This window comes from Seriola aureovittata, chromosome 9, assembly GCF_021018895.1.
Source record: "Seriola aureovittata isolate HTS-2021-v1 ecotype China chromosome 9, ASM2101889v1, whole genome shotgun sequence".
Lineage (NCBI taxonomy): Eukaryota > Metazoa > Chordata > Actinopteri > Carangiformes > Carangidae > Seriola > Seriola aureovittata.
This window is the reverse complement of record NC_079372.1, coordinates 4662564-4682402: the sequence shown is the minus strand read 5'-3', so window position 1 is coordinate 4682402 and position 19839 is coordinate 4662564. Positions and strand designations below refer to the sequence as shown.

At 39.8% G+C, this 19839-nt stretch overlaps 2 protein-coding genes and 1 non-coding gene across 3 annotated transcripts; 2 read left to right on the top strand and 1 right to left on the bottom strand.

Moving 5' to 3' along the window:
* The first annotated feature begins 1351 nt into the window (after positions 1-1351).
* On the top strand, positions 1352-1717 carry LOC130175603 (small Cajal body-specific RNA 2). The gene has a single exon (XR_008828772.1). It is a non-coding gene; the product is annotated as a small Cajal body-specific RNA 2 (non-coding RNA).
* Positions 1718-3358: 1641 nt separating this feature from the next.
* Positions 3359-15493, top strand: smc5 (structural maintenance of chromosomes 5). Its single transcript, XM_056385811.1, has 24 exons — positions 3359-3600; positions 5553-5694; positions 6009-6061; positions 6345-6507; positions 6679-6813; positions 7118-7258; positions 7380-7541; positions 7960-8031; positions 8458-8713; positions 8851-9005; positions 9405-9518; positions 9631-9725; positions 9873-10005; positions 10308-10481; positions 10589-10758; positions 10919-11042; positions 11401-11523; positions 11686-11811; positions 11947-12042; positions 12473-12577; positions 12690-12809; positions 12938-13117; positions 14182-14277; positions 14941-15493. Exons 1-24 carry the CDS (start codon positions 3437-3439, stop codon positions 15073-15075), a joined length of 3234 nt encoding a protein of 1077 aa, XP_056241786.1. The 5' UTR covers positions 3359-3436; the 3' UTR covers positions 15076-15493.
* Positions 15494-15861: 368 nt separating this feature from the next.
* On the bottom strand, positions 15862-18057 carry cfap276 (cilia and flagella associated protein 276). The gene is made up of 4 exons (XM_056385812.1): positions 17859-18057; positions 16526-16642; positions 16301-16416; positions 15862-16153 (listed from the first exon to the last, which is right to left on the bottom strand). The coding sequence occupies exons 1-4, from the start codon at positions 17931-17933 to the stop codon at positions 16051-16053; spliced, it is 411 nt and encodes a 136-aa protein (XP_056241787.1). The 5' UTR covers positions 17934-18057; the 3' UTR covers positions 15862-16050.
* Positions 18058-19839: the final 1782 nt, after the last annotated feature.

Sequence of the window (19839 nt, the reverse complement as noted above, 5' to 3'; positions counted from 1 at the left end):
AAATCAATTAAGTAATTCCTCACATAGAGATGGAAATAATCAAAACTGTGTGTAATCAAAGTTTTCACAACACCTTTTTCTCACAGTCACACGGCTTGTGCAATAGACAAACTACGTATATGGTTTCTGAGCAATACCCAGAGATAGAAGTATAAATAAAATAAATTTAAAAAAAAATTTATTTACTCACCAGTCTTACAAGAATCTGTTCTACATACAGTACTATATATACTCTATGTATAATATCGGTTGAAAGGAATTGAGACCAAGCATTAAATATTTTCCAGTCATTTAAAATGTATTGCTGCCCATGATGCCAATATCCTTAAAAATTACATTTACAATCAATTCATTAACTTTGAATGAACCCTCCCATTGGCAAGGATCTCCTGGCTGTTCCTTGATCAGGGTTGGTAACTTGAGGTGACAGAGCCTTTGTTGTCAAAGCTCTGCATGCCGTGCCAGAGGAAATCAGGCTGGCCACCTCGGTATCAACCTTCAAGTTTCTTCTCTAAACACACTTAAACAGACAGGCATCTACAACTTCCTGTTCTAGCTTCTCTCATTTAGTGTGTTGAGCTTATCCTTTAATTTATGTGCATGCATTTTGAGAGTTTTGTTTGTAGTTTTTGTTTCTTGTGTCTCAGTCTTTTGGGTTTTCCTACTTTAGTTGGATCTTGGTTGTTTTAATCTGTTGGTATTTCTTTGCTCTTCAAAGCACTTTGAAACTATCATTTTGAAAAGTGCTTTACTAATAAAATTATCATTATCATTATCATTATTATTATTATTGACTGGACAATTAATTGAAATATTATCACAATATGGCCAAGTGTGATATCCAAATCGCAGGAGCTGCAATTTTATGTCGTATGTGTGACAACATACCATAAATGAATCGTTGTGGTGTTACAGAGATTATATATATATATATTATATATATATATATATATATATATATGTATATGTATTATATATTCTCTATATGTCAGGGTAAATGACAGAATAAAAACCAGATCATCATAATTTGAATGAATGAAATGCATACCAACTGAAATTGTGACTCATCACAATTGAATACCTGCCAAAAAAATCGCAATCTGATTTTTTATTTAAAATTTGATGGTGATTATTATTATAAGATATTACACTTATTTTGTGTTCATATAGGCAGTATTGCTTTTCTGTAAAATTGTAATTTATTCATTTAATGAAAGAAATATCAAATAAAAGGAGAGCGGTCGTTTCCGTTAATGGCCACATGAGGTCAACATACAACTATATGTTCTGCTTTCATTGTCCTATGACTCCATCCGGTTTTTAGATATAAACCCCGCCCCGGAAGTCCCTTGTCCGCCATAGTTTGAATGGCTTGTGTCGTGAGTGTGTGTATGTAAGAGAGAGTGTTTGGTGATTGTTTGAATGCGTGAATTTAGCGTGTTTGTGAGTGTGAATGTGAATTTCTTTAAAAACCTACACACTGATCTTATTTGATCCGGTCAGAGTTCGGCTCTGCTCTGATCGGAGATGATAGGAAAAGCGCTCGCTAGCCTCCGTGGCGATGAGCAGCAGGCAATAGTGAAACCTCCAGGGCCTTCCACTGCTTCATGTTGTGGTGAGAGGTGATGAATTGATCAGATATACTAGTTCTGGTTGAGTTTGGGATTCATCTCAAGCTTCACGATGAACAATGAGTAAAGAGGCGATTCTGATCTGACCACAACTGACAAGCAGCGACGACGAGCCGTGGACGGTGGATGTTTGAACCGTTTTAACCGACCGATTCGAACGACCTGCGTATTTGCTCACGAGACTGTTTGAAAAGAAACAATGTCGTCATAATGTGAGAACCGTCGAAACGTTTTCATGTATTCTGAGGTGAAAAGTAACTTTACGTTCAAGCTTTTGAAGAACTGTAAGAGCCAATTTAACCAAAAATACTTTTGGTAATTGGTGATTTTAAATAAACGAAAAACATCCTACATCATCGACCTAGAGTGGGGCTTTGCATAGAGTCTACGGTCATTGTCCGGTCTTTGTTTTCTGTTTTTCTAGCTCTGTACACTTTCTTTTCAACAACAAACACCATACAACCACAGCAACTATTTGAACATAGAGGAGCATTTAACAGTAGTAATGTTACGTGAGAGGCAGAGAGCTCCCTAACTTGAATGTGTGAAAGAGTTCGCCTTTTCAACTTCAGGGGTCATACTGTGTTCACAGCTGGTTTACTTGCCAACAAATGGCCAAAAAACAAATCAGTTATTGAAGGTTCAAACTTCACTATCTGTTCCCCCGTCTTCAATGATATTTCCACGTTTTCAAGTTTGCCATAAAACAGTTCTCATATACCCACACAGTACTGTACATGCGCAGAGGTTGTAGGCACTAAAAGTAAAGTGAGGACGTTTTCAAAAGTAATGCCATGAACAGTAGTTTAACATCATACAAAGTGCAGTTAACAGAAAAAATCCCAAAACAAATCAATATTTGGTCTGACCAGCCTTTGCCTTTAAAACAGCAGCAGCAGAAATCTCTTAAGCAATTTCCATGCAAGGGACTAATCAAAAGTCATTTTTCTGTGAAAATGTATAAATGTTCTTTTTTTCAGAACAGAAAGTACACTATATACACAGTTGGCAGTTTATCAGCCACATTTAATTTACTCTTAAACTGCAGTAACCTCCATGAATTACAGTAAAGTGCAGTCTAATACAAATTAGACTGCATTAGTTTTAGCTAGGTCTACCTGATCAACTGGCAACTAAGTGGACAACATATACACACACAACTCATCATATCAGACCCAGTAACTGGGGGTATTAATGAATGGGAGAAACTGATGAATAAAACCATATTTTTGTTTTTAAAATGTTATATTGTGGTATTCTCCCCATTATGTAATGAACACAAAATATTTGGCTTCATCCTGTAATTGGATTATTCTTCTAGTCTTTGAGTCTTCTAGTAAAATTCTTAATATCCATTCAGGACTTTATTTATTTTTACAACCGTATCAGTTTCTCTTTACAGAAATCACAGGGATATTCAACAATTAATCCTGATCTAAATCATAATATACATTACTGTTTGGACTTATTCATATTATAAGCATAAAATTCAAACAGGTCAAACAGCACATGTTCAAAACACAGAATAAAACAAAACAAAATTATATGTGAAAGCACATATGTACACTTAGCTTTAAATCTCTTTAAATGTAGATTAGTGGGTAAAAGGAAGGTTTTATTCATCAGGCCGTACACACTGTCTCGCGATAATGAACGCTACCTTTGACAATGACGTCGGCCTTTGTGTTTACACGTGACTGCCTTTGTCCAACCAGCTCTCAGATACGACTCGGCGAGGCGCGCGAGGGTGAACGGCAGTGCCTGTGGCTGTTTGAGGCAGGCTGCTCTGTTTTTTTATTTTAACCATGGCGGAGCCCAGCAAAAAACAGCGAGTAAGTCAAGTTAACAGCAGCTCACAAACGTGTTCCGGCACCGCCAACACGATTAAGGGCAGTCCGCGCGATGGAAGTGGAGGAGACGGTCGTTTTGTGGAAGGATCCATACTTCGCATCACTATGAAAAACTTCCTGTAAGTTACTGCTCCTCACCTGTCATTCAACAACAACAGAACAACGTATTTAAGGCGGCTGAGGTTGATGATCGCTGGACGGCTTGGCTAACACATTAGCGCTTCCTGGCACTCTATTTGGATGCTTTGACCTCCATGTAAACATGACAAAGTCGTTCACCCACCGAGAAAGGCCAGGCTGTGTCAGTGGCTCCAACGCTGTCATGTGAACTTATGTGTCCTCTCTATAACTGACAAAATCAAGTCCACATCAGATACTTTAAGTTAAAGTCAAAGCTTAAGACTTCAAGGAACGAATTCAAGTTGGGTTTTAAGATTTAAAGCGAGGTGTCCAAGTCAAGCCTTCGCAATGGCTATTCCTACCATTTTCACCTCGTGCATAAGTTTTAGGGACTTGTTAAAAAATAGAGTAAGGCGAGGATGCTTTTATAACAGCACTAATTCTCCTGGCTACACTTGCGCCCAGCTTTTTAAGGTACTCAGCAGGTAGGTTGTTGTGAGCATCTTGGAGAACTTGCCAGAGTTCTTCTGTGGATTTGTCTCAGTGTCGTCTGTCTCTTCAGATAATCACAGACTGTTTCCATGATGTGAAGACCATGGCTCTGTTGCAGGACTCCTTGCTCCTCTTGTCTCTTCAGATAGTTCTTTATAGCTCTTGGCTGTATGTTAGGGCTGGTTGACATGCTGCAGAGTGAATTTGGGACCAATCAGAAGCCTCCCTGACGTAATGAGTGATGGATAAGAATCCAAACATCTAAAGTGCAAAAACCTTTGAACAGTACTGTACATTCAGTTGCTACGTTATCCGGTAAAAAGCTACTGCAGTCTGATACAACTGTCTCCTGACACAATTCACCCTTCATGATTGTTACAATGTTCAGGGTTTGTTGAAACTGTTCAACTTCAAGGTCATTAAAGAGCTGTTAAAGAATACTGGTTACCTGTCGTGCTTTACACTGAGAGGTGTTTCTAATATTTTATCCAATAAATAATGAATAAATATGTAGTCTATTTAGTAGAGTAGTCCACCTTACTAAAAAGTTAGACTATATTAAATGTTAGTAACGCTATAGCGTACAGCCGAATACAGTTCAACAGCACCACAAACTATAGCTCGACCAATACAGGATTTTTGAGGCCGATAATGATATTGAATCCAATAATGATATATCGGCCAATATAATTTTTTTTATACACAACCCACAACATATATAAACATTTTTGATCATGTGCCCTTAATTATTATAATTTTTTTTTTTTTAAACAATTGTGACCAAGAAATGTACTGAGCAGGACATTTTACAGTTGAAAAATAGATTTCTCATCACTCTGTGTTTCAAAAAGTTGGAAGATAAGCGTTAAGATACAAGCAGATGTTTCCTTAGCACTGTGTGAGCTGGCAGTCAAGAGGCTTTAGCTAGTAGACTACAACCACATGAGCACGATCCCTAAAATCTGAAGGATTGTTCTGTGTTTTAAGTGCTTAGGATCTCTGCAAAATGCCCTTCGTCATTGTTTATCTGACCTCTCTGTAGCTTGGTCCTGAAAGACCTTGTGCAATAATAACTGGTGCATCTGTTCTTCACACCCAGACAGCCAGGTGATGCACATATATAACCAAACATTTAAAATGTAATGTGTTTATCGAAGCACTGAGGCAATCAAAGCATTTTCAGTGCTAAATTGTTTAGCAGAGGTGGCGAGGCCACTCAGATCCTGAAGTGACTTGTCTCGGGATCAGCTTAGTCAGTAGACTAAAGTGTAAACAATAGCCACACATGTCAGATATGCTTTATGAAATGGCACTCTGGCTCTCATAAGATTGATGTTTTAATTCATAAAACTGATTTTTGTGATGTTAGTAGAGGCTGTCCTTATTTCAGGCAAGGTCAACCACCTCTGCTGTAAAATATTGCAGGAAAACCATAGATATCTCCTTTGTGCTTTGACAGGACCTATGACTACTCTGTGGTGTGTCCTGGACCTAATCTCAACATGATTGTTGGAGCCAATGGAACTGGCAAGTCCAGCATTGTTTGTGCCATCTGTCTGGGTCTGGCTGGCAAGACCGCTATCCTGGGCAGAGGCGACAAGGTAAGCAGCAGGGAAACACCGCAATTTGCAGACGCACTCTGATCAGGCCTTGGTTTCTTTGCAGAACGCCAGTGAGAGAACTTGGTTGCATGATACGAGGTTAACAGGCAGGTTTTCAGCTCAGCGCACCAGCAGAACTGTTACATGTTATTTGAATGTCAGTCATTGTCCTCTTGCACTGAATGTGATGGTTTGTTTCATCTCCCTGCACCAGTGTCTCCCAGTCTAATTATTATACAGTTATTTTAGCTGACAAATAAGTTAATTACAATTGTGGTGATTGTTAAAAGGATTTGTTTGTGTTTTTTCTCTAGGTTGGGCTTTATGTCAAACGTGGGTGCCATAAAGGTTTTATTGAGATTGAACTGTAAGTTATGTGAAATAGATTGCAGACACACACTGTTGTTTTACTAATACTAATAAACTTTTACATAGGTGAAATCCTTTAGTGTTACGTTGTTTGGAAATTCCCGAGTTATCCATTTAGAAATCATTAAATATTATTCTTGTTAATGTAATTCAGTCATTTAAAAATAAGTTTCACCATAAATGATACTACTGTTTGTTTTACTTTTCACCAGTGTTAAGTCCATTTTTCCCAGTGCTAGATGTAGCAAATAGTCGAATCATACTCCTCGTTTTTATTCAAGGTGCAAGAACGGTGGTAATATAGTGATTAATAGAGAAATCCATGTGGAGAACAATCAGTCTCTGTGGATGATGAATGGACGACACTGTAACCAGAAATCAGTGGAAGAGGAGGTCAAGGCTCTGCGTATCCAAGTCAGCAACCTCTGCCAGTTTCTGCCTCAGGTATGTGTTCATCACACGTGCACATGGGCAGCTAATTAAAAAAATGAATTATTTGTGCAGTTATGAGAATGACCATAACAGTCCTTTATTAGGACGAAGGCGTCTTAAATGTCGTGTCTAACTAACATCTGCTTCATTGTTTTCCATTTTCCTGCTGGTTTGTCTTTTCAGGAAAAAGTGGGAGAGTTTGCCAAAATGTCCAAAATTGAGTTGTTGGAGGCGACTGAGAAGTCAGTGGGGCCACCAGAGATGTACGAGTACCACTGTGAGCTCAAAAACTTCCGCAACAAAGAACGAGAACTGGAGGTAAACGAAAAGGCTTTATACAAATATTTTGAATACGCATTTTTGTTGAAAATTGAATCTATATATAAAACAATACTACAACAGAATTAAACTTTGTTTTGTATATCTCTTACCATTAATATCTAGCAGGAGTTCATGTATGTTTGTCACTTCTCTACAGTTTTTAACAAAACAGATTCACATCAATAATTATTAGAATCAATTATTTCTCTTTTTCTTACATATTAAAAACACGTAAAGGCAGCTTTGCTTTGGGCTCTTCTAGGTTTTTCAGTGTTGTGTCGGTGCTTTGTTTCCCTTTTAGAATGTCGTGAAAGAGAGGGCTAGCTTCCTGGAGAAGGCCAAGCAGAGGAACGAGAGGAACAAACACGATGTGAACCGCTACTATGAAAAGAAGAGGCATCTGGATGTGATTGAATTGCTTGAGAAGAAGAAACCGTGGGTGGTGAGTGGTTGGAACGAAACACTGTGCACAAGAAAGAGAGACAAATAAACAGAGCGTGCAGTCGGAGAAGAACTGGTCTTTCGACTGTGTTAGATCTGTCCCTGTTTCTCTGTGGCACTAGGAGTATGAGACCACCCGTAAGGAACTCGAGGGTGTCAAGGGAGAGCGAGACGAGGCCAAAAAGCAGCTCGCCGCGCTGAAGCAGGCCCAGACGCCCATGCTGAGGAAGATCCAGCAGATTGACAACCAGCTGAAGCCCACTGAGGCACAAATAAAAGCCAAGGTGAAAAAGCAAATATTGTTAGACTCTGAGTCTAACAGGCTTCAAAGAAGAAATATGGGCAGTGATATGTTATTATTCTGTAGATGTGTAGAAAACTAATGAGATCTGTTTACTTTCAGGCTGTTTGGTTGTAAATTTATAATCTATTTGTAATATTGTGCCCGGCATTAACTTTCACTGATAGGTCTGAATCTGGTACCTACAGTACAACAAGTGCACTTGAGTGGTTTTATTTATTTATTTATTTTGGCATCCATGAGAATTTCCCAGGAATTGTAATTACAGATTAACGAGAGCATTATGCTGCCCAATAAAATGCATAATAAAAGAAAGGCTAGGGTTTTTGAGCATGTATATACTACTGCAGTGTTAATATTTGTGATCTCACGATGGTAAAGATGAGCTTGATGTTTTGCAGACTACTGCGATCAAAGAAGCCTCAAACAAGTGCAAACAGAAACAAGATCAGTTGGATCGAAAACACAAAGAGGTGAGACTCTGCACTTTCTTTTTACTCAGAAAGAGGTAGAAAATCTCTCAACACTGAAAACACGTAATCTATGGTGTTGTCATACTTGTCAACGTATGGAAGAATGTTGCTTTTATTTTGGAAAAACTAGGTTTTCTTGTTGTAATAAAAAAGAAAAACAGTTAAAATCAAATTTTGATTTGTAGCTACCATTGATTTGCAATATGCATTCATTATTATTAATATTATTTATTTTTAGATATTATTGAACAGGAGCTTTATATTTGTGAGTGAACAGAACATCAGAACATTATCATTTTTGTAACAATGTAAAGCATCCAATAAACATGCCACTGTGCATTAAGTTTATTTTGAAAACTTTTCCTGTCCAGCTGTCCAATCTGCAGCTGTACGTTTTTCATTATGAGTGACACTTCCTCTCTTCAGATCGACGATATTAAACAAACACTGAGACTGAAGCAGATGGAGGAGGAAGACCACCAGAAGCGAATCAGCAACACCAGACGGACCATTGATGACTTGAAGGCAGAGCTCGCCAAAGTCGGCGATCAACCAGATGTGACACCGCGGATCAATGCCATCAATGTCGAGCTGAGATGCATCCAGGAGGAGAGAGCCAAGATCGAAGGAGAGAAGGCCGACCTTCGCAGGGAGAAAGACAACCTCTTTGCTGAGTCCAGGAGTGAGTGTTTCCCACAAACCACAGTGTCCTCTGAACCACCTTCGATAAGCAAAGATCTAATTATGAAGCATATTAAACATTATAATGCTGCTCACTCATGTTTCATGTAGGTTATGTTTATTCATTTTTATCGCCAGTGTTGGAGAGAAAGCTCAATGACATGAACAACATGATGAACGCTAAAGAGGAGAAGCTGCGAGGACGCCACAGGGACACACATGTTGCTCTCCAGTGGCTCAGACAGAACAAACACCAGTTTGGTGGGAATGTCCATGAGCCTATGATGCTGGTGGTGAGTCCCAGAGAACCAGGAGGGTCATACTTCACTTAAACCGCACTATTTAATATCGTTTAGCTACATAGAGTTAATGGATTATAACACAGTATAATGTCGTCGTAAGCAGGTCAAGTGTTTATTATTGTATATACAGTATATATGTGTATATATGTGTTTGTGTGTGTGTGTATATATATATATATATATGCTTAGAACTACATTATAGTGTGTTATACCATCATTATCATCATTAATAGATTAAAAAGGTGAAATTGCTTCTTTCTGTAATTGTTCACGCAACGCCTGAAAAAATAGTAGAAGAATTTATTTAGGACACTTTCCCTTTTAAAAAAAACAGAAGCTTGGGTGATTTGTATTTTTAATATTAGTTATGGATCTTTCTGTATTCCTCAGATCAATGTGAGAGATCATCACTTTGCCAAGTATGTGGAAAACCACATCTCATTCCACGACCTGCGGGCGTTTGTCTTCCAGAGGAAAGACGACATGGAGAAGTTCATGATTGAGGTCAAATTATAGTTGAGCTAAATGTCACACAAAACCTAACCTTGTGTGAGGAATCCAGTTTTCACCCTCCCAAAAAATCAAAACGTTTAGTTTGTTCTGTTCTGACCCTCAGGTCCGTGACAAGATGAACTTGAAGGTGAACTCCATTTCTGCTCCGGAGGAATCGTGTTCTAAGCGGGAGCCGTCCCGAAATATTGAGTCCCTGAGGTGAGAGAAAATGAATTGGTCAAATGAACTGTATTTATTTGTGTATGTCTATTTTTTTTATATAATTGTGTCTCCGTCTGTGACCATTACTTTTCTGTTTTCACGCGTATTTTCTTATTTTTAATTTTCTTATTTTTGAATTTGCAGGCGTTTTGGGTTCTTCACGTACCTACGTGAGATGTTTGATGCGCCTGATGAGGTGATGAGTTACCTCTGTCACCAGTACAAGGTACATGACGTCCCTGTGGGCAATGAACAAACCAAAGCCATGATTAAAACGGTAAGTTCATTTAAATTCAACCTCTTTGGTGAAATAGAGAAATTGTGGTGGAGACTGGATTTGTCAGTGAGGTTTATAAATGAGCTCCACCCAGAAAAATTACATAGAAATTAGCCCTTTATTTATTTTTATCTCCTGCCTTTCAGAGATGTCACTAAGATGCATTCTTCATTTTGATGTGGATGAAGAAATTAGATGCTGAATTGAAAATGTAATTTCATTTCTGTCTGAGGCCAGCAGAGATATTATTGATTACTCGGCTTGAAAGGAATCAATGTTTCTGTCCGTTTTCTTTCTCAAAGGTGATTGAGGAGCCCTACCTCAAGGTGTTATACACGACAGAGGAGAGGTACTCAGTGAAGAGGTCCTTCTACTCCAACAAGATTAGCACCAGTAACTCTGCGGTACACCCTTCCCAGTACCTCATCATCACTGTTGACGCTGAAGAGAAACGGCAGCTGGAGCAGCAGATGAAGGTGAGACACTGGAACAAACGTGGAAGCGCAGAACGAACAGTTTTCTTAAACTCCAACGAGAGTTAAGCTGAGGCGTGAGTTTAACTGTCAACCCCCGCTGTAACCAGGCGTGTGAGCTGAAGTTACGAGACATCGATGAACGGATGAAGGCTCTGCAGAAGGAAGCGGCCGCCCTGGATCGCAGCGACAATGAACTGTTGACAGAGAAGAAGCGTCTCTCGGAGCTAAAGGGCAAAAAGAGACAACTGGAGCAGAAAATCAGCACCAAACAGGACAGGTAAATCTGAAGGAATACTAACAAGCACTGAAAGTTTTCTCCCTGTATCATCTCATATGTTTACATACATAACACATGTTTTAAATAATCTCTGTAAAGTTTGGTTAATGCAGATTTTAAGAGTTGGTTGCCTGCCCCCCTCCTCCTCCCATGTGTTCAGTCTCAGGCAGATGGAGCAGAGTGTTATTGACCTAAAGAAGATTGAAGAGGAGACAAAAGAGAAAATAGCGTCTGTCAATTCCCAGAAGGTGGCCATAGTCTCAGCATTCATGGCTCAAATGAAGGTGCGGATAAATGAAGTTATAACTAAGATCCTTTATGTCACTGCGTTGCATTTGGGAGCTGTGCTAAGATGACATTTAGAATTAAAATATTAACCTGTTGTTTCTTTGACTCCTTCTTTGTGTCGGTGCCCACCTCCGTTCAGTGTTGTCATGCTTTACCTCCTTCATTGCACCAGAACTTCACCTCCTAGTAGACATTATGTCTGACTTATATTGTTAATGAATTAAATAGATTTTTCAGAATATTGCTTTTTTTCATGTCTTGTTAGCAAAATCCAAACCTGAGCTCAGGATCTTTCTCTGCCTTTTATGTGTCTGACTCTCATTGCAACTTTTCTGGTCGATCCATCCCCTGTAGCTGAGAGCCAAGCTGACAATGGAGAAGGTGTACCTGGCCTTGGAGACGGTGGGGCTGACGGCGGAGAAGACCAAGCTGGAGAACGACTGTAGAGAAGGCGCCACTGAACTTAAGGCCACCGATGTAAGTGTTTCACGCACGCATTTACGTACGTTCACAACATCACGCAGGCAGGAGAAGTTGATAACATGTTGCTCAACGAGAGCACCGGGAGTCGACGTCTGTAATATTCCTTTACTCATTTCTTGCTATATCTCACTGGTTTACGTGCATGTGTTCTCGAAGCAAAAATTCAACCGTCTGGAGCAGAGGAAGATCCAGCTGACAGAACACTGCAAAGGCCTGCTGAAGAGAGCAAAGTCCATCTGCAGGATGCAGCCTGACGAGTCATTACCTGAAGACCTGCGTAACGTTAGTGAAACAAGCATCCCTTTCTGTACTTCCTATACAATATTATCCTGTCACGCAGGCTGATCACAGCTGTGGGGGATATCATTGATAATAGTTTGTAAAATGTTAATGGTGCGTTTTTTTTTGTCAATGCAGGCTTTCAGCAAGCTGCCCGACACACTGGACGAGATTGATGCCATGCTGAACGAGGAGCGGTCCAGAGCCGAGTGCTTCACTGGCCTCAGTGAAAGTGTAATTTGCCCGAGGAGGGCTTAATTTCTTAAAAAAACATAATTATGGCTTAATTCATTCATTCAGAAAGCAGATTAGAAATGTTGAGCCCGCCTTCTCCCGCTCAGAATGAGCTGTTCCGGCCTGGAAATCCGTGACAAAAATACAGATTTGTTGTTTAATTTTTTTCCACAACTGGGAGAAAAATGTCTTCATCAAGTTAAATATCAGTAAAGTCATGATTTTAAGACTGGCACCAATAATTAGGAAAAATGCACATAAAGGACAATGCTCGTGTTATGAAAATGTGATTTGGAAACATTAGACCTTTACAACAGGAAAGTGTGATCAGACCATATAAGTCATTTAAAGTGCCGCAATGTATCTATTGTCTCAGGTTTTCTCACGTTTTCCAGAGTGTAAATGTTTGTCACGTGAATTCTCTCTGAAGGTTGTGGAGGAGTACAACAGGAGAGAGCAGGAAATCAAAAATCTGGAGAAAGAGCTGGAAGATAAGAGCAACGCCCTGAATGCTTACCGGCAGAACATATCAGAGGTGATGACTGTGTTACTGCCATAGCGCCACATGCTCATTCTGTCACCTCTGTTACGACTGAGTGTTCGTCCCGTGTGTAAGTGGGTGTATAATGAGCTCTTTTGTGTCACAGGCGAAGGAACGCTGGCTGAACCCTCTGAAGCAACTGGTGGAACAGATAAATGACAAGTTCAGCGACTTCTTTCGCTCCATGCAGTGTGCAGGAGAGGTTGATCTGCACGCAGAGAATGAGGTCAGTGCGGACACACACTTGATCTGACATCTCAGGGATGATTTTAGTGGCCATTTCATTTTATTTTCTTCGGTGATATATGGATGTGGTCATTGTAAAACCTGGATGCTGCTGTTTGCCCACTGAAGGAGGAATATGACAAATACGGGATCCGTATCCGGGTGAAGTTTCACAGCAGCACTCAGCTCCACGAGCTGACAGCGTACCATCAGAGCGGAGGAGAGCGCAGCGTCTCCACAATGCTTTACCTCATGGCCCTGCAGGAGCTCAACCGCTGCCCCTTCAGAGTGGTGGATGAGATCAACCAGGTAGTGCATACACACACACACACACACACACACACACACACACACACACACACAAACAGAAAGTCACACAGCCTTTTCTTTTTTGACAACATGAACTTGAAGCTGATGTAAATATTGCCATGAGAACCAGGCATGGGGTTTGCATAATTGCAGAAGCAATACAAAACCACTTCAGTCTCTGTGGTCCAGTCAGTGCATTACGTTCAGTTTCAACACACTCTAACTGAAGACGAGAGTTTGTTATGATGTTTTAACAACAGTCTTTAAAATGATAAATGCTGGGCAATTAAATGAGCAATTCTGTAAAAATAATCCAAGTGTATATTAAACAAAGTGGGAGAGGAATGAGCTCAGAATGCTTAAAAAACCTTTGTGGTATTTTTTTTTGCTCAGAAATACAGTAATTTAGGGACAGCACCGAAGCATGAAAATAGAAAACGAGCAATATTCAAAGAGGTGGAAAATAACATGATATACCCTGACTGCCTTAAAGTGCCTCATAAATGGCCATGAAGTGGCGCTATAGCACTGATTCCTTCGGTCATGACCTAACTTTCAACCAAATTTAGGCCACAGTGAGGTAATAATGCAGCACATACTCACACAGTTGATAAACGAATAATGTGCGAATGTACGAGTATGAGGGGAAAATGTGCGAATCATGTTTCATGTTGGTTTGTTCTGTGATTTAACTAAAGTGAGCTTTGAATTCTCTACAATAATTTTTTAGCAAAGCAGCAAAATCTTCGCTTTCTCTCCACATGCATCCTCGAAAATAAACAAACTGAGTTTATATATCCGTCCTGTGTTCGAGGATTTTATAACAGAATTGTAACTGAGTGTGTAAATGTGAGTTTTTAAAAAATATATTGTATTATTTATTTATTTCACCCACTTGCTTCATTTCATGAGCATCTTGCCAGCATTAATACAAGAGTCACTGCTTACTTACTGTTACTGAGTGTGTTTCTCTTGTGTGTGTGTGTGTGTGTGTGTGTGTGTGTGTGTGTGTGTGTGTGTGTGTGTGTCTGTGTGTCTGTGTGTCTGTGTGTCTGTGTGTGTAGGGAATGGATCCTGTAAATGAGAGAAGAGTCTTTGACATTGTGGTCCGCACGGCCTGCAAAGAGACAACATCCCAGTACTTCTTCATAACACCCAAAGTGAGTGTTTTTTTTTTTTTACCTCCTAAGGAGTGAAAGGTCAGATGGGAACAAGAGACTGACGTCATTGAGTGTGTGTGTGTGTGTGTAGGTTTGCATCTGTTTATATATTTTGTGTTGTTAAAGCAGCTGTAATCAATATCTTTATATTAACAATGAATCACATGATTACTTGTAGTGACAAACTTGCAGAGAATTATCCCTCAGTTGAAAAAGCTTTCATTGTTTAGCTTTCCAGACACAACTTTACTTTACTGTACTGCAGCTGTATTCAGCAAAATAAGCCAAAGTAAGCCACCTGCTCAGCCCCGAACAGCAGACAGACAGAGTTAGCGACAAACTGGTGAACATTTAGCAGCTGAGGAGACAGATGTTTCCTTCAGGAGGTGGTAGAGACGAAAAAGTAAATACTGGACTGACTGGTGGCCAGAAACACGAGTCTAAATGAATCTTAATTTTGCTTCATATCTGGATGAATGTTTGTTTTATCAACTTAAAGGTGATAGTTCTATCGTTGTTGCCTGCAGCAACCAAGTGGACAAAAAGTCAGTTCATGCAGGTTTAAAATGTTTCATGTGAAACTGCATATCTCCCACGAGAGTCTGTGCTCTTCATCTTCCTGAACTTTCTCTCCTGCTGTGGTTTTTTTTTTTTTTTTTTCAGCTGCTGCAGAATCTTCAGTACGCCGAGGAAATGACCATCCTGTGTGTCCATAACGGCGCCCACATGCTTCCCCCGAACCAGTGGGTTGAGAAGGCTTTCATCAGACGCTGTCTCCAAAGAAAAGCCCAGGCATGAATCCACGAGGTCGACCTGACCTGAAGGCTTCACTTAGTTTCAAAATATACGACTGTAAATCTGAAGGGGATGTTACATGATATGATAAAAAAGTTTCTGTTATTTCAGAGAGAATATTTTATATGAACCTTTTGAAGGGGAACGATATCATTTTGCACTGTGGATGAGTCATATACAGACCAACAATGTCCTGTCACTTCTTGAGGAGTTTTCAAATGGGTTGGACATTTATAAAACGCCTATTATGAAAATAGAAATATGCACTGAGCATATTTGTTGTTCCCTCATTTGCACATTTGTCTGTTTATGCAGCAACATGTTAACTCTTTTAATAATACAAAAAAAGTACAACAGTTTCATCTCTACCTTAAGGGGTTAATATGCACGTTTATATATTTGAATAAAATATTCTGCTGTTTCTGTTCTAAATGTTAAATTTATTTAGAATAGTCATTCAGTATGTGACGCCTTGTATGCTTGGCATGAATACGGCTTCAGTACGCAGTGCAGCATTAAGTGGCTAAAGATATTTTCTGGAAAGTAAAAAAGTGGCACTATTGTGCATTAACAGCCAAACGAAGTGGAAATATACCTTAATTTTTACCTTCATTAAATATCCACTTGGCCATTTAAACATTCCAGTAATGTGACAGCTGAGTGAGTTTATTTTTCTTCAGTGTTTATTGGGAAGTTTGGGGTTCAAGTGATCCTGAAATCCATGAATCACCTTTCAGTATCTAGTTTTCACTGTGTGTCATTTGGAAAAACACCAGCAGTAGACAAATGTACTGAAAGAACTTCTTTATTTGTTGATGTTGGCAGCAGTTGGAGACGGTGGTAGTGGAAGCTACATGTAGAATAGAAGCTGCCATCGTTCTCCCTGCTGATGCCCTTGTTTGAAAATGCTTGTGGAGGAAAAGTAGAGCATTGTATTGGTATTTGGGACACACTTTGCTCCAGACAAAGCCAGATGCCTCACTTGATGCTGTAGATGGAGCGCCTCTGTGGGTCGACCCACACTCTGATTTCTTTCTCTTGTTCCTTTTCCAGCATGTACTGATTTATTTTTTCCTGTTTCCTGCAAATTAACATTGAAAATGATAAATGAACATGGTTGAATTAGACTCCTGAAATGCCACAGTGATGTTGTACAGACAGTCCACGACCTTAATGTCTCACACACACACACACACACACACACACACACACACACACACACACCCACCTGTGGTCCTCAGAGACAGTCTCTTTCTGGTATAAAATCTGGCTCTTACTCCTGAGGAAGTCCTTGCTTTGATCGTGGACCGACTTAAGATGGAAGTCGAGGCTGTCGTTTGGAGCCTGATGTCAAGAAAAGAGCGGTGCATTCAGAGCACGGAAGGTGTGTTTGCCTTTAAATATTTCTCTTGTTTCATAAATGAAGGTCAAACTCGTGGTCCCTGGAGCTCACCTGGTGCTCATAATGCATCACGCTCCGTCGGATGCTGGCCAAAGTGGCTGCATCATGGAGGTGACTCCAGGGTTCCTCTGTCTGGGCGATGTGTGTTGGTTTATTATATGTTTTTCTCTGCACAAAGGGTCAGGAGGAAAAATTGATTCCAAATTTACAAAGAAATTATCACCAAATCTATTTGTGGACATAACATGATGGTCAACTTTTATTCCTAAGGGTCATTTTAAGACTTAAACTGATGAAGTTCAGGTGATAGTTCTCCAAGTGTGGACCTGCTTTAGAATAAAATCCTGCAAATTTAGTGGACTACATAGAGCCACAATAGTGCTCATTAATAATTGATTTGTATTATTTGATTTTATTCACCATAGATGGTAATTTTGTTAGACTTAATCCACATACAGTAATAAGCCAACAATGACGGAGATGAAACATGTAACACAAGAATGTTGCTTTCTTTAACAGTGAACCATCACACCTCAGAATTTAGAAGTTATATTCAAAATGTAAAATGTTTGGAAGAAATGTTGCCTTAAAGCAAAAACTCAGTTTTTGACAATTTTGTGGTTGTATTTAGAATAGAATAGAATAGAAATCCTTTATTGTCCTACAAAAAATTACAATGAAATGAATGAATGAGAGCTACTCCTGATCAGTGCAAACAGTAAACACACACAAAACAGACAAAATGACACAAGAGAATATTGCACATGAAGGAGTATCGCACTTAGAAATATAAAAAATTTGTGGAGGAGGATAAAAGTATTGTCTGCTTTTCCTACAGTATTGATGTATTTAATTGCTGCACAGGACAGGTTCTTTTAAATCCCATCATTTGATTCCCCAAGGCTCGATTAACAACTGTGCAAAGCCCTAGTATGAAGAACAAAAAGTGACTTAATATCAATAAATAAATAAATGCTGAAAAAGAAAATTGAATACATAAATAAATGCTAAACATGCTCTTAAAACATTTTGGCAATATTTATTTATTTACGCATTTCTACGTTTATTTATTTTTGTATTTCTACATTTATTTATTTATTTATTAATTTATTTATGTATTTCTACATTTATTTATTTATTCATACTTATGTCATTTTTTGTCCTTCATACCACAGGACCCTCCACTTTGTAGCAACTGGTTTGTGGTCATTGAATTGTATGTTAGACATCTACATGTTGTTTAATTAGGGAAAAGGTGTTTTATGTTCAGTGTAAAAATAACTGCCAGGAGCCAATATGTATGTTTAGTTTAGCCTTTAGCTTGTGTTTTGCTTTGCCATGGATTTGAGACAAACGGTCAGTTATCATCAGTAGTCAAACCCACCTGCTGCGGTCTGAAGCCGCTGAGGGTGAAGCCGTTTTCAAACCGTGGAGAGGCGAAAGGTTCCCGGCCCGACATCTTTAATGACGATACGACAACACGCAAACAGAAAACATAATAAAGCCAGAGTTTTGGTGCTGTTGTTGTAGCTGCTAAGCTATTGTAACTAAACCCGGTATGTTTATAACCTGGTTTCTAAGCAACCAAAAACTTCCGTTTAAACCTTTCAAAATAAAATGATTGTTGACGGAAGTTTCCCTCCTCCCACATGTCATGAGCATGGATGTATTATAAGACTTTACTTATTAGAAGTTTTATAGCCTAATACATCTATGGTAATGAGCCTATTAATCACAGGTGTTTACAACAGTGGTGGAAAGTAACTACGCAGGTGGCTATGGTGAATAGGCACGTGGCCCAATACATGAGCAGGGCGCAGAAAGGAGCAATACCATGGGAGCCAAGCACCAGCTACTGGTCGATAGAGCAGTCACCCAAGACTGCAAGACCAGGCAGACCAACCTGTGCACCGCCTGGATTGACTACAAGAAAGTCTACGACTCAATGCCACACACATGGATACTGGAATGCCTGGAAATGTACAACATCAACATCATATACCAGGGTGATGCACTATCCCCACTGCTGTTCTGCATAGGCCTGAACCCCCTCAGCCAGATCATGTCAAAGAGTGGTTACGGATACCGATGCCGAGGTGGAGTGACCATCAGTCACCTCCGCTACACGGATGACATCAAGATGTATGCCAGGAATGAGCGAGACATTGACTCACTGCCCCACATCATCAGGATCTACAGCAACGATCGGAATGTCATTCGGACTAGATAAGTGTGGTCGGATGGTGTCAAAGAGAGGGAAGATGATCAGGACAGAGGGGTTTGAACTACCAGCAGGCAGCATTATAGATGTTCAGGACAGCTACAAGCACCTTGGTGTTCTGCAGACAAATGGGAACAGTAAGGAGGACCAAGGAAGTAAGTCCCAGCCAAATACCTACACAGAGTAAGGCAGGTCCTGAAAAGTTGGCTGAATGGGAAGAACAAGGCCCGAGCCATCACAATGGAAGACGCCTCCTAAGGTGGTTGAGAATGACCGAGCGAAGATCCTGTGGGACTTCCAGATCCAGACTGACAAACTGGTGAAGGCTAACCAACTGGACATCGTGCTGATCGACAAACAACAGAAAAGGCAGTGGTGATAGACGTAGCAATCCTGAGCGACAGCAACATCAGGAAGAAGGAACACGAGAAGCTCGAAAAAAATATCAAGGGCCGAAAGAGGAGCTAGAAAAGATGTGGGGAGTAAAGGCAACAGTGGTGCCAGTGGTCACTGGGGGCCCTCAAACTTCCAGGCCTCTGAGCTTGATGAAGATGCATACATGCAAAATGCATTTAAAAGTAAAAATTCTTACTGCGCTGACAAACAGTAAAAGGCAACGATACATGAGTAATGTATGAATAATGAATAGGCCACTTTCACTTTTGATACTTTCACTTCTGCAGACTGTTGAATGCAGGACTCTTACTCAGTATTTTTCACAGTGTACTATTAGCTACTACTTTTTCTTAAAGAAGTATATTTTTCCAGCGGTTTACGAATTATTTTCCCTTATCTAACTGATGTGTCAGCGTGTCACACTGGCAAAGTGGCCACTTAATTCAATACTAGTTTATAAACCCACCACCTCAACCCACCAGTTGCTATATATAGGCCTATACACACACACACACACATACGGTTATATATTTTTTTATACAACCTTCTTTTCTCTTCAGGATTATTACTGAAAAACATTCACTTATATAGTACATGTCCAAATAACACCAGCAGAAGGAAGGTAAAATACAAGTCAGCAGCCTATTGTGGTTCAACAGCGAGTCTTTCAAAGACGATTCACAGTAAAAACAATCTCCAGAGCCAATCACCTCCCAGTATTTGTTCTCCCGCCTCCAGCAGCCGCCGG

What these genes read in the sequence shown, in the direction of transcription:
- smc5 (XM_056385811.1), top strand. Translation starts at nt 3,437, where the DNA reads ATGGCGGAGCCCAGCAAAAAACAGCGAGTAAGTCAAGTTAACAGCAGC. An exon ending in CGAAATATTGAGTCCCTGAG is followed by an intron (nt 9,726 to 9,872) that starts GTGAGAGAAAAT and finishes TTGAATTTGCAG; the next exon opens with GCGTTTTGGGTTCTTCACGT. An exon ending in TACCTGAAGACCTGCGTAAC is followed by an intron (nt 11,812 to 11,946) that starts GTTAGTGAAACA and finishes TTGTCAATGCAG; the next exon opens with GCTTTCAGCAAGCTGCCCGA.
- cfap276 (XM_056385812.1), bottom strand. Translation starts at nt 17,933, where the DNA reads ATGTCGGGCCGGGAACCTTTCGCCTCTCCACGGTTTGAAAACGGCTTC. An exon ending in TGATGCATTATGAGCACCAG is followed by an intron (nt 16,417 to 16,525) that starts GTGAGCTCCAGG and finishes TCTTGACATCAG; the next exon opens with GCTCCAAACGACAGCCTCGA. An exon ending in ACTGTCTCTGAGGACCACAG is followed by an intron (nt 16,154 to 16,300) that starts GTGGGTGTGTGT and finishes GTTAATTTGCAG; the next exon opens with GAAACAGGAAAAAATAAATC.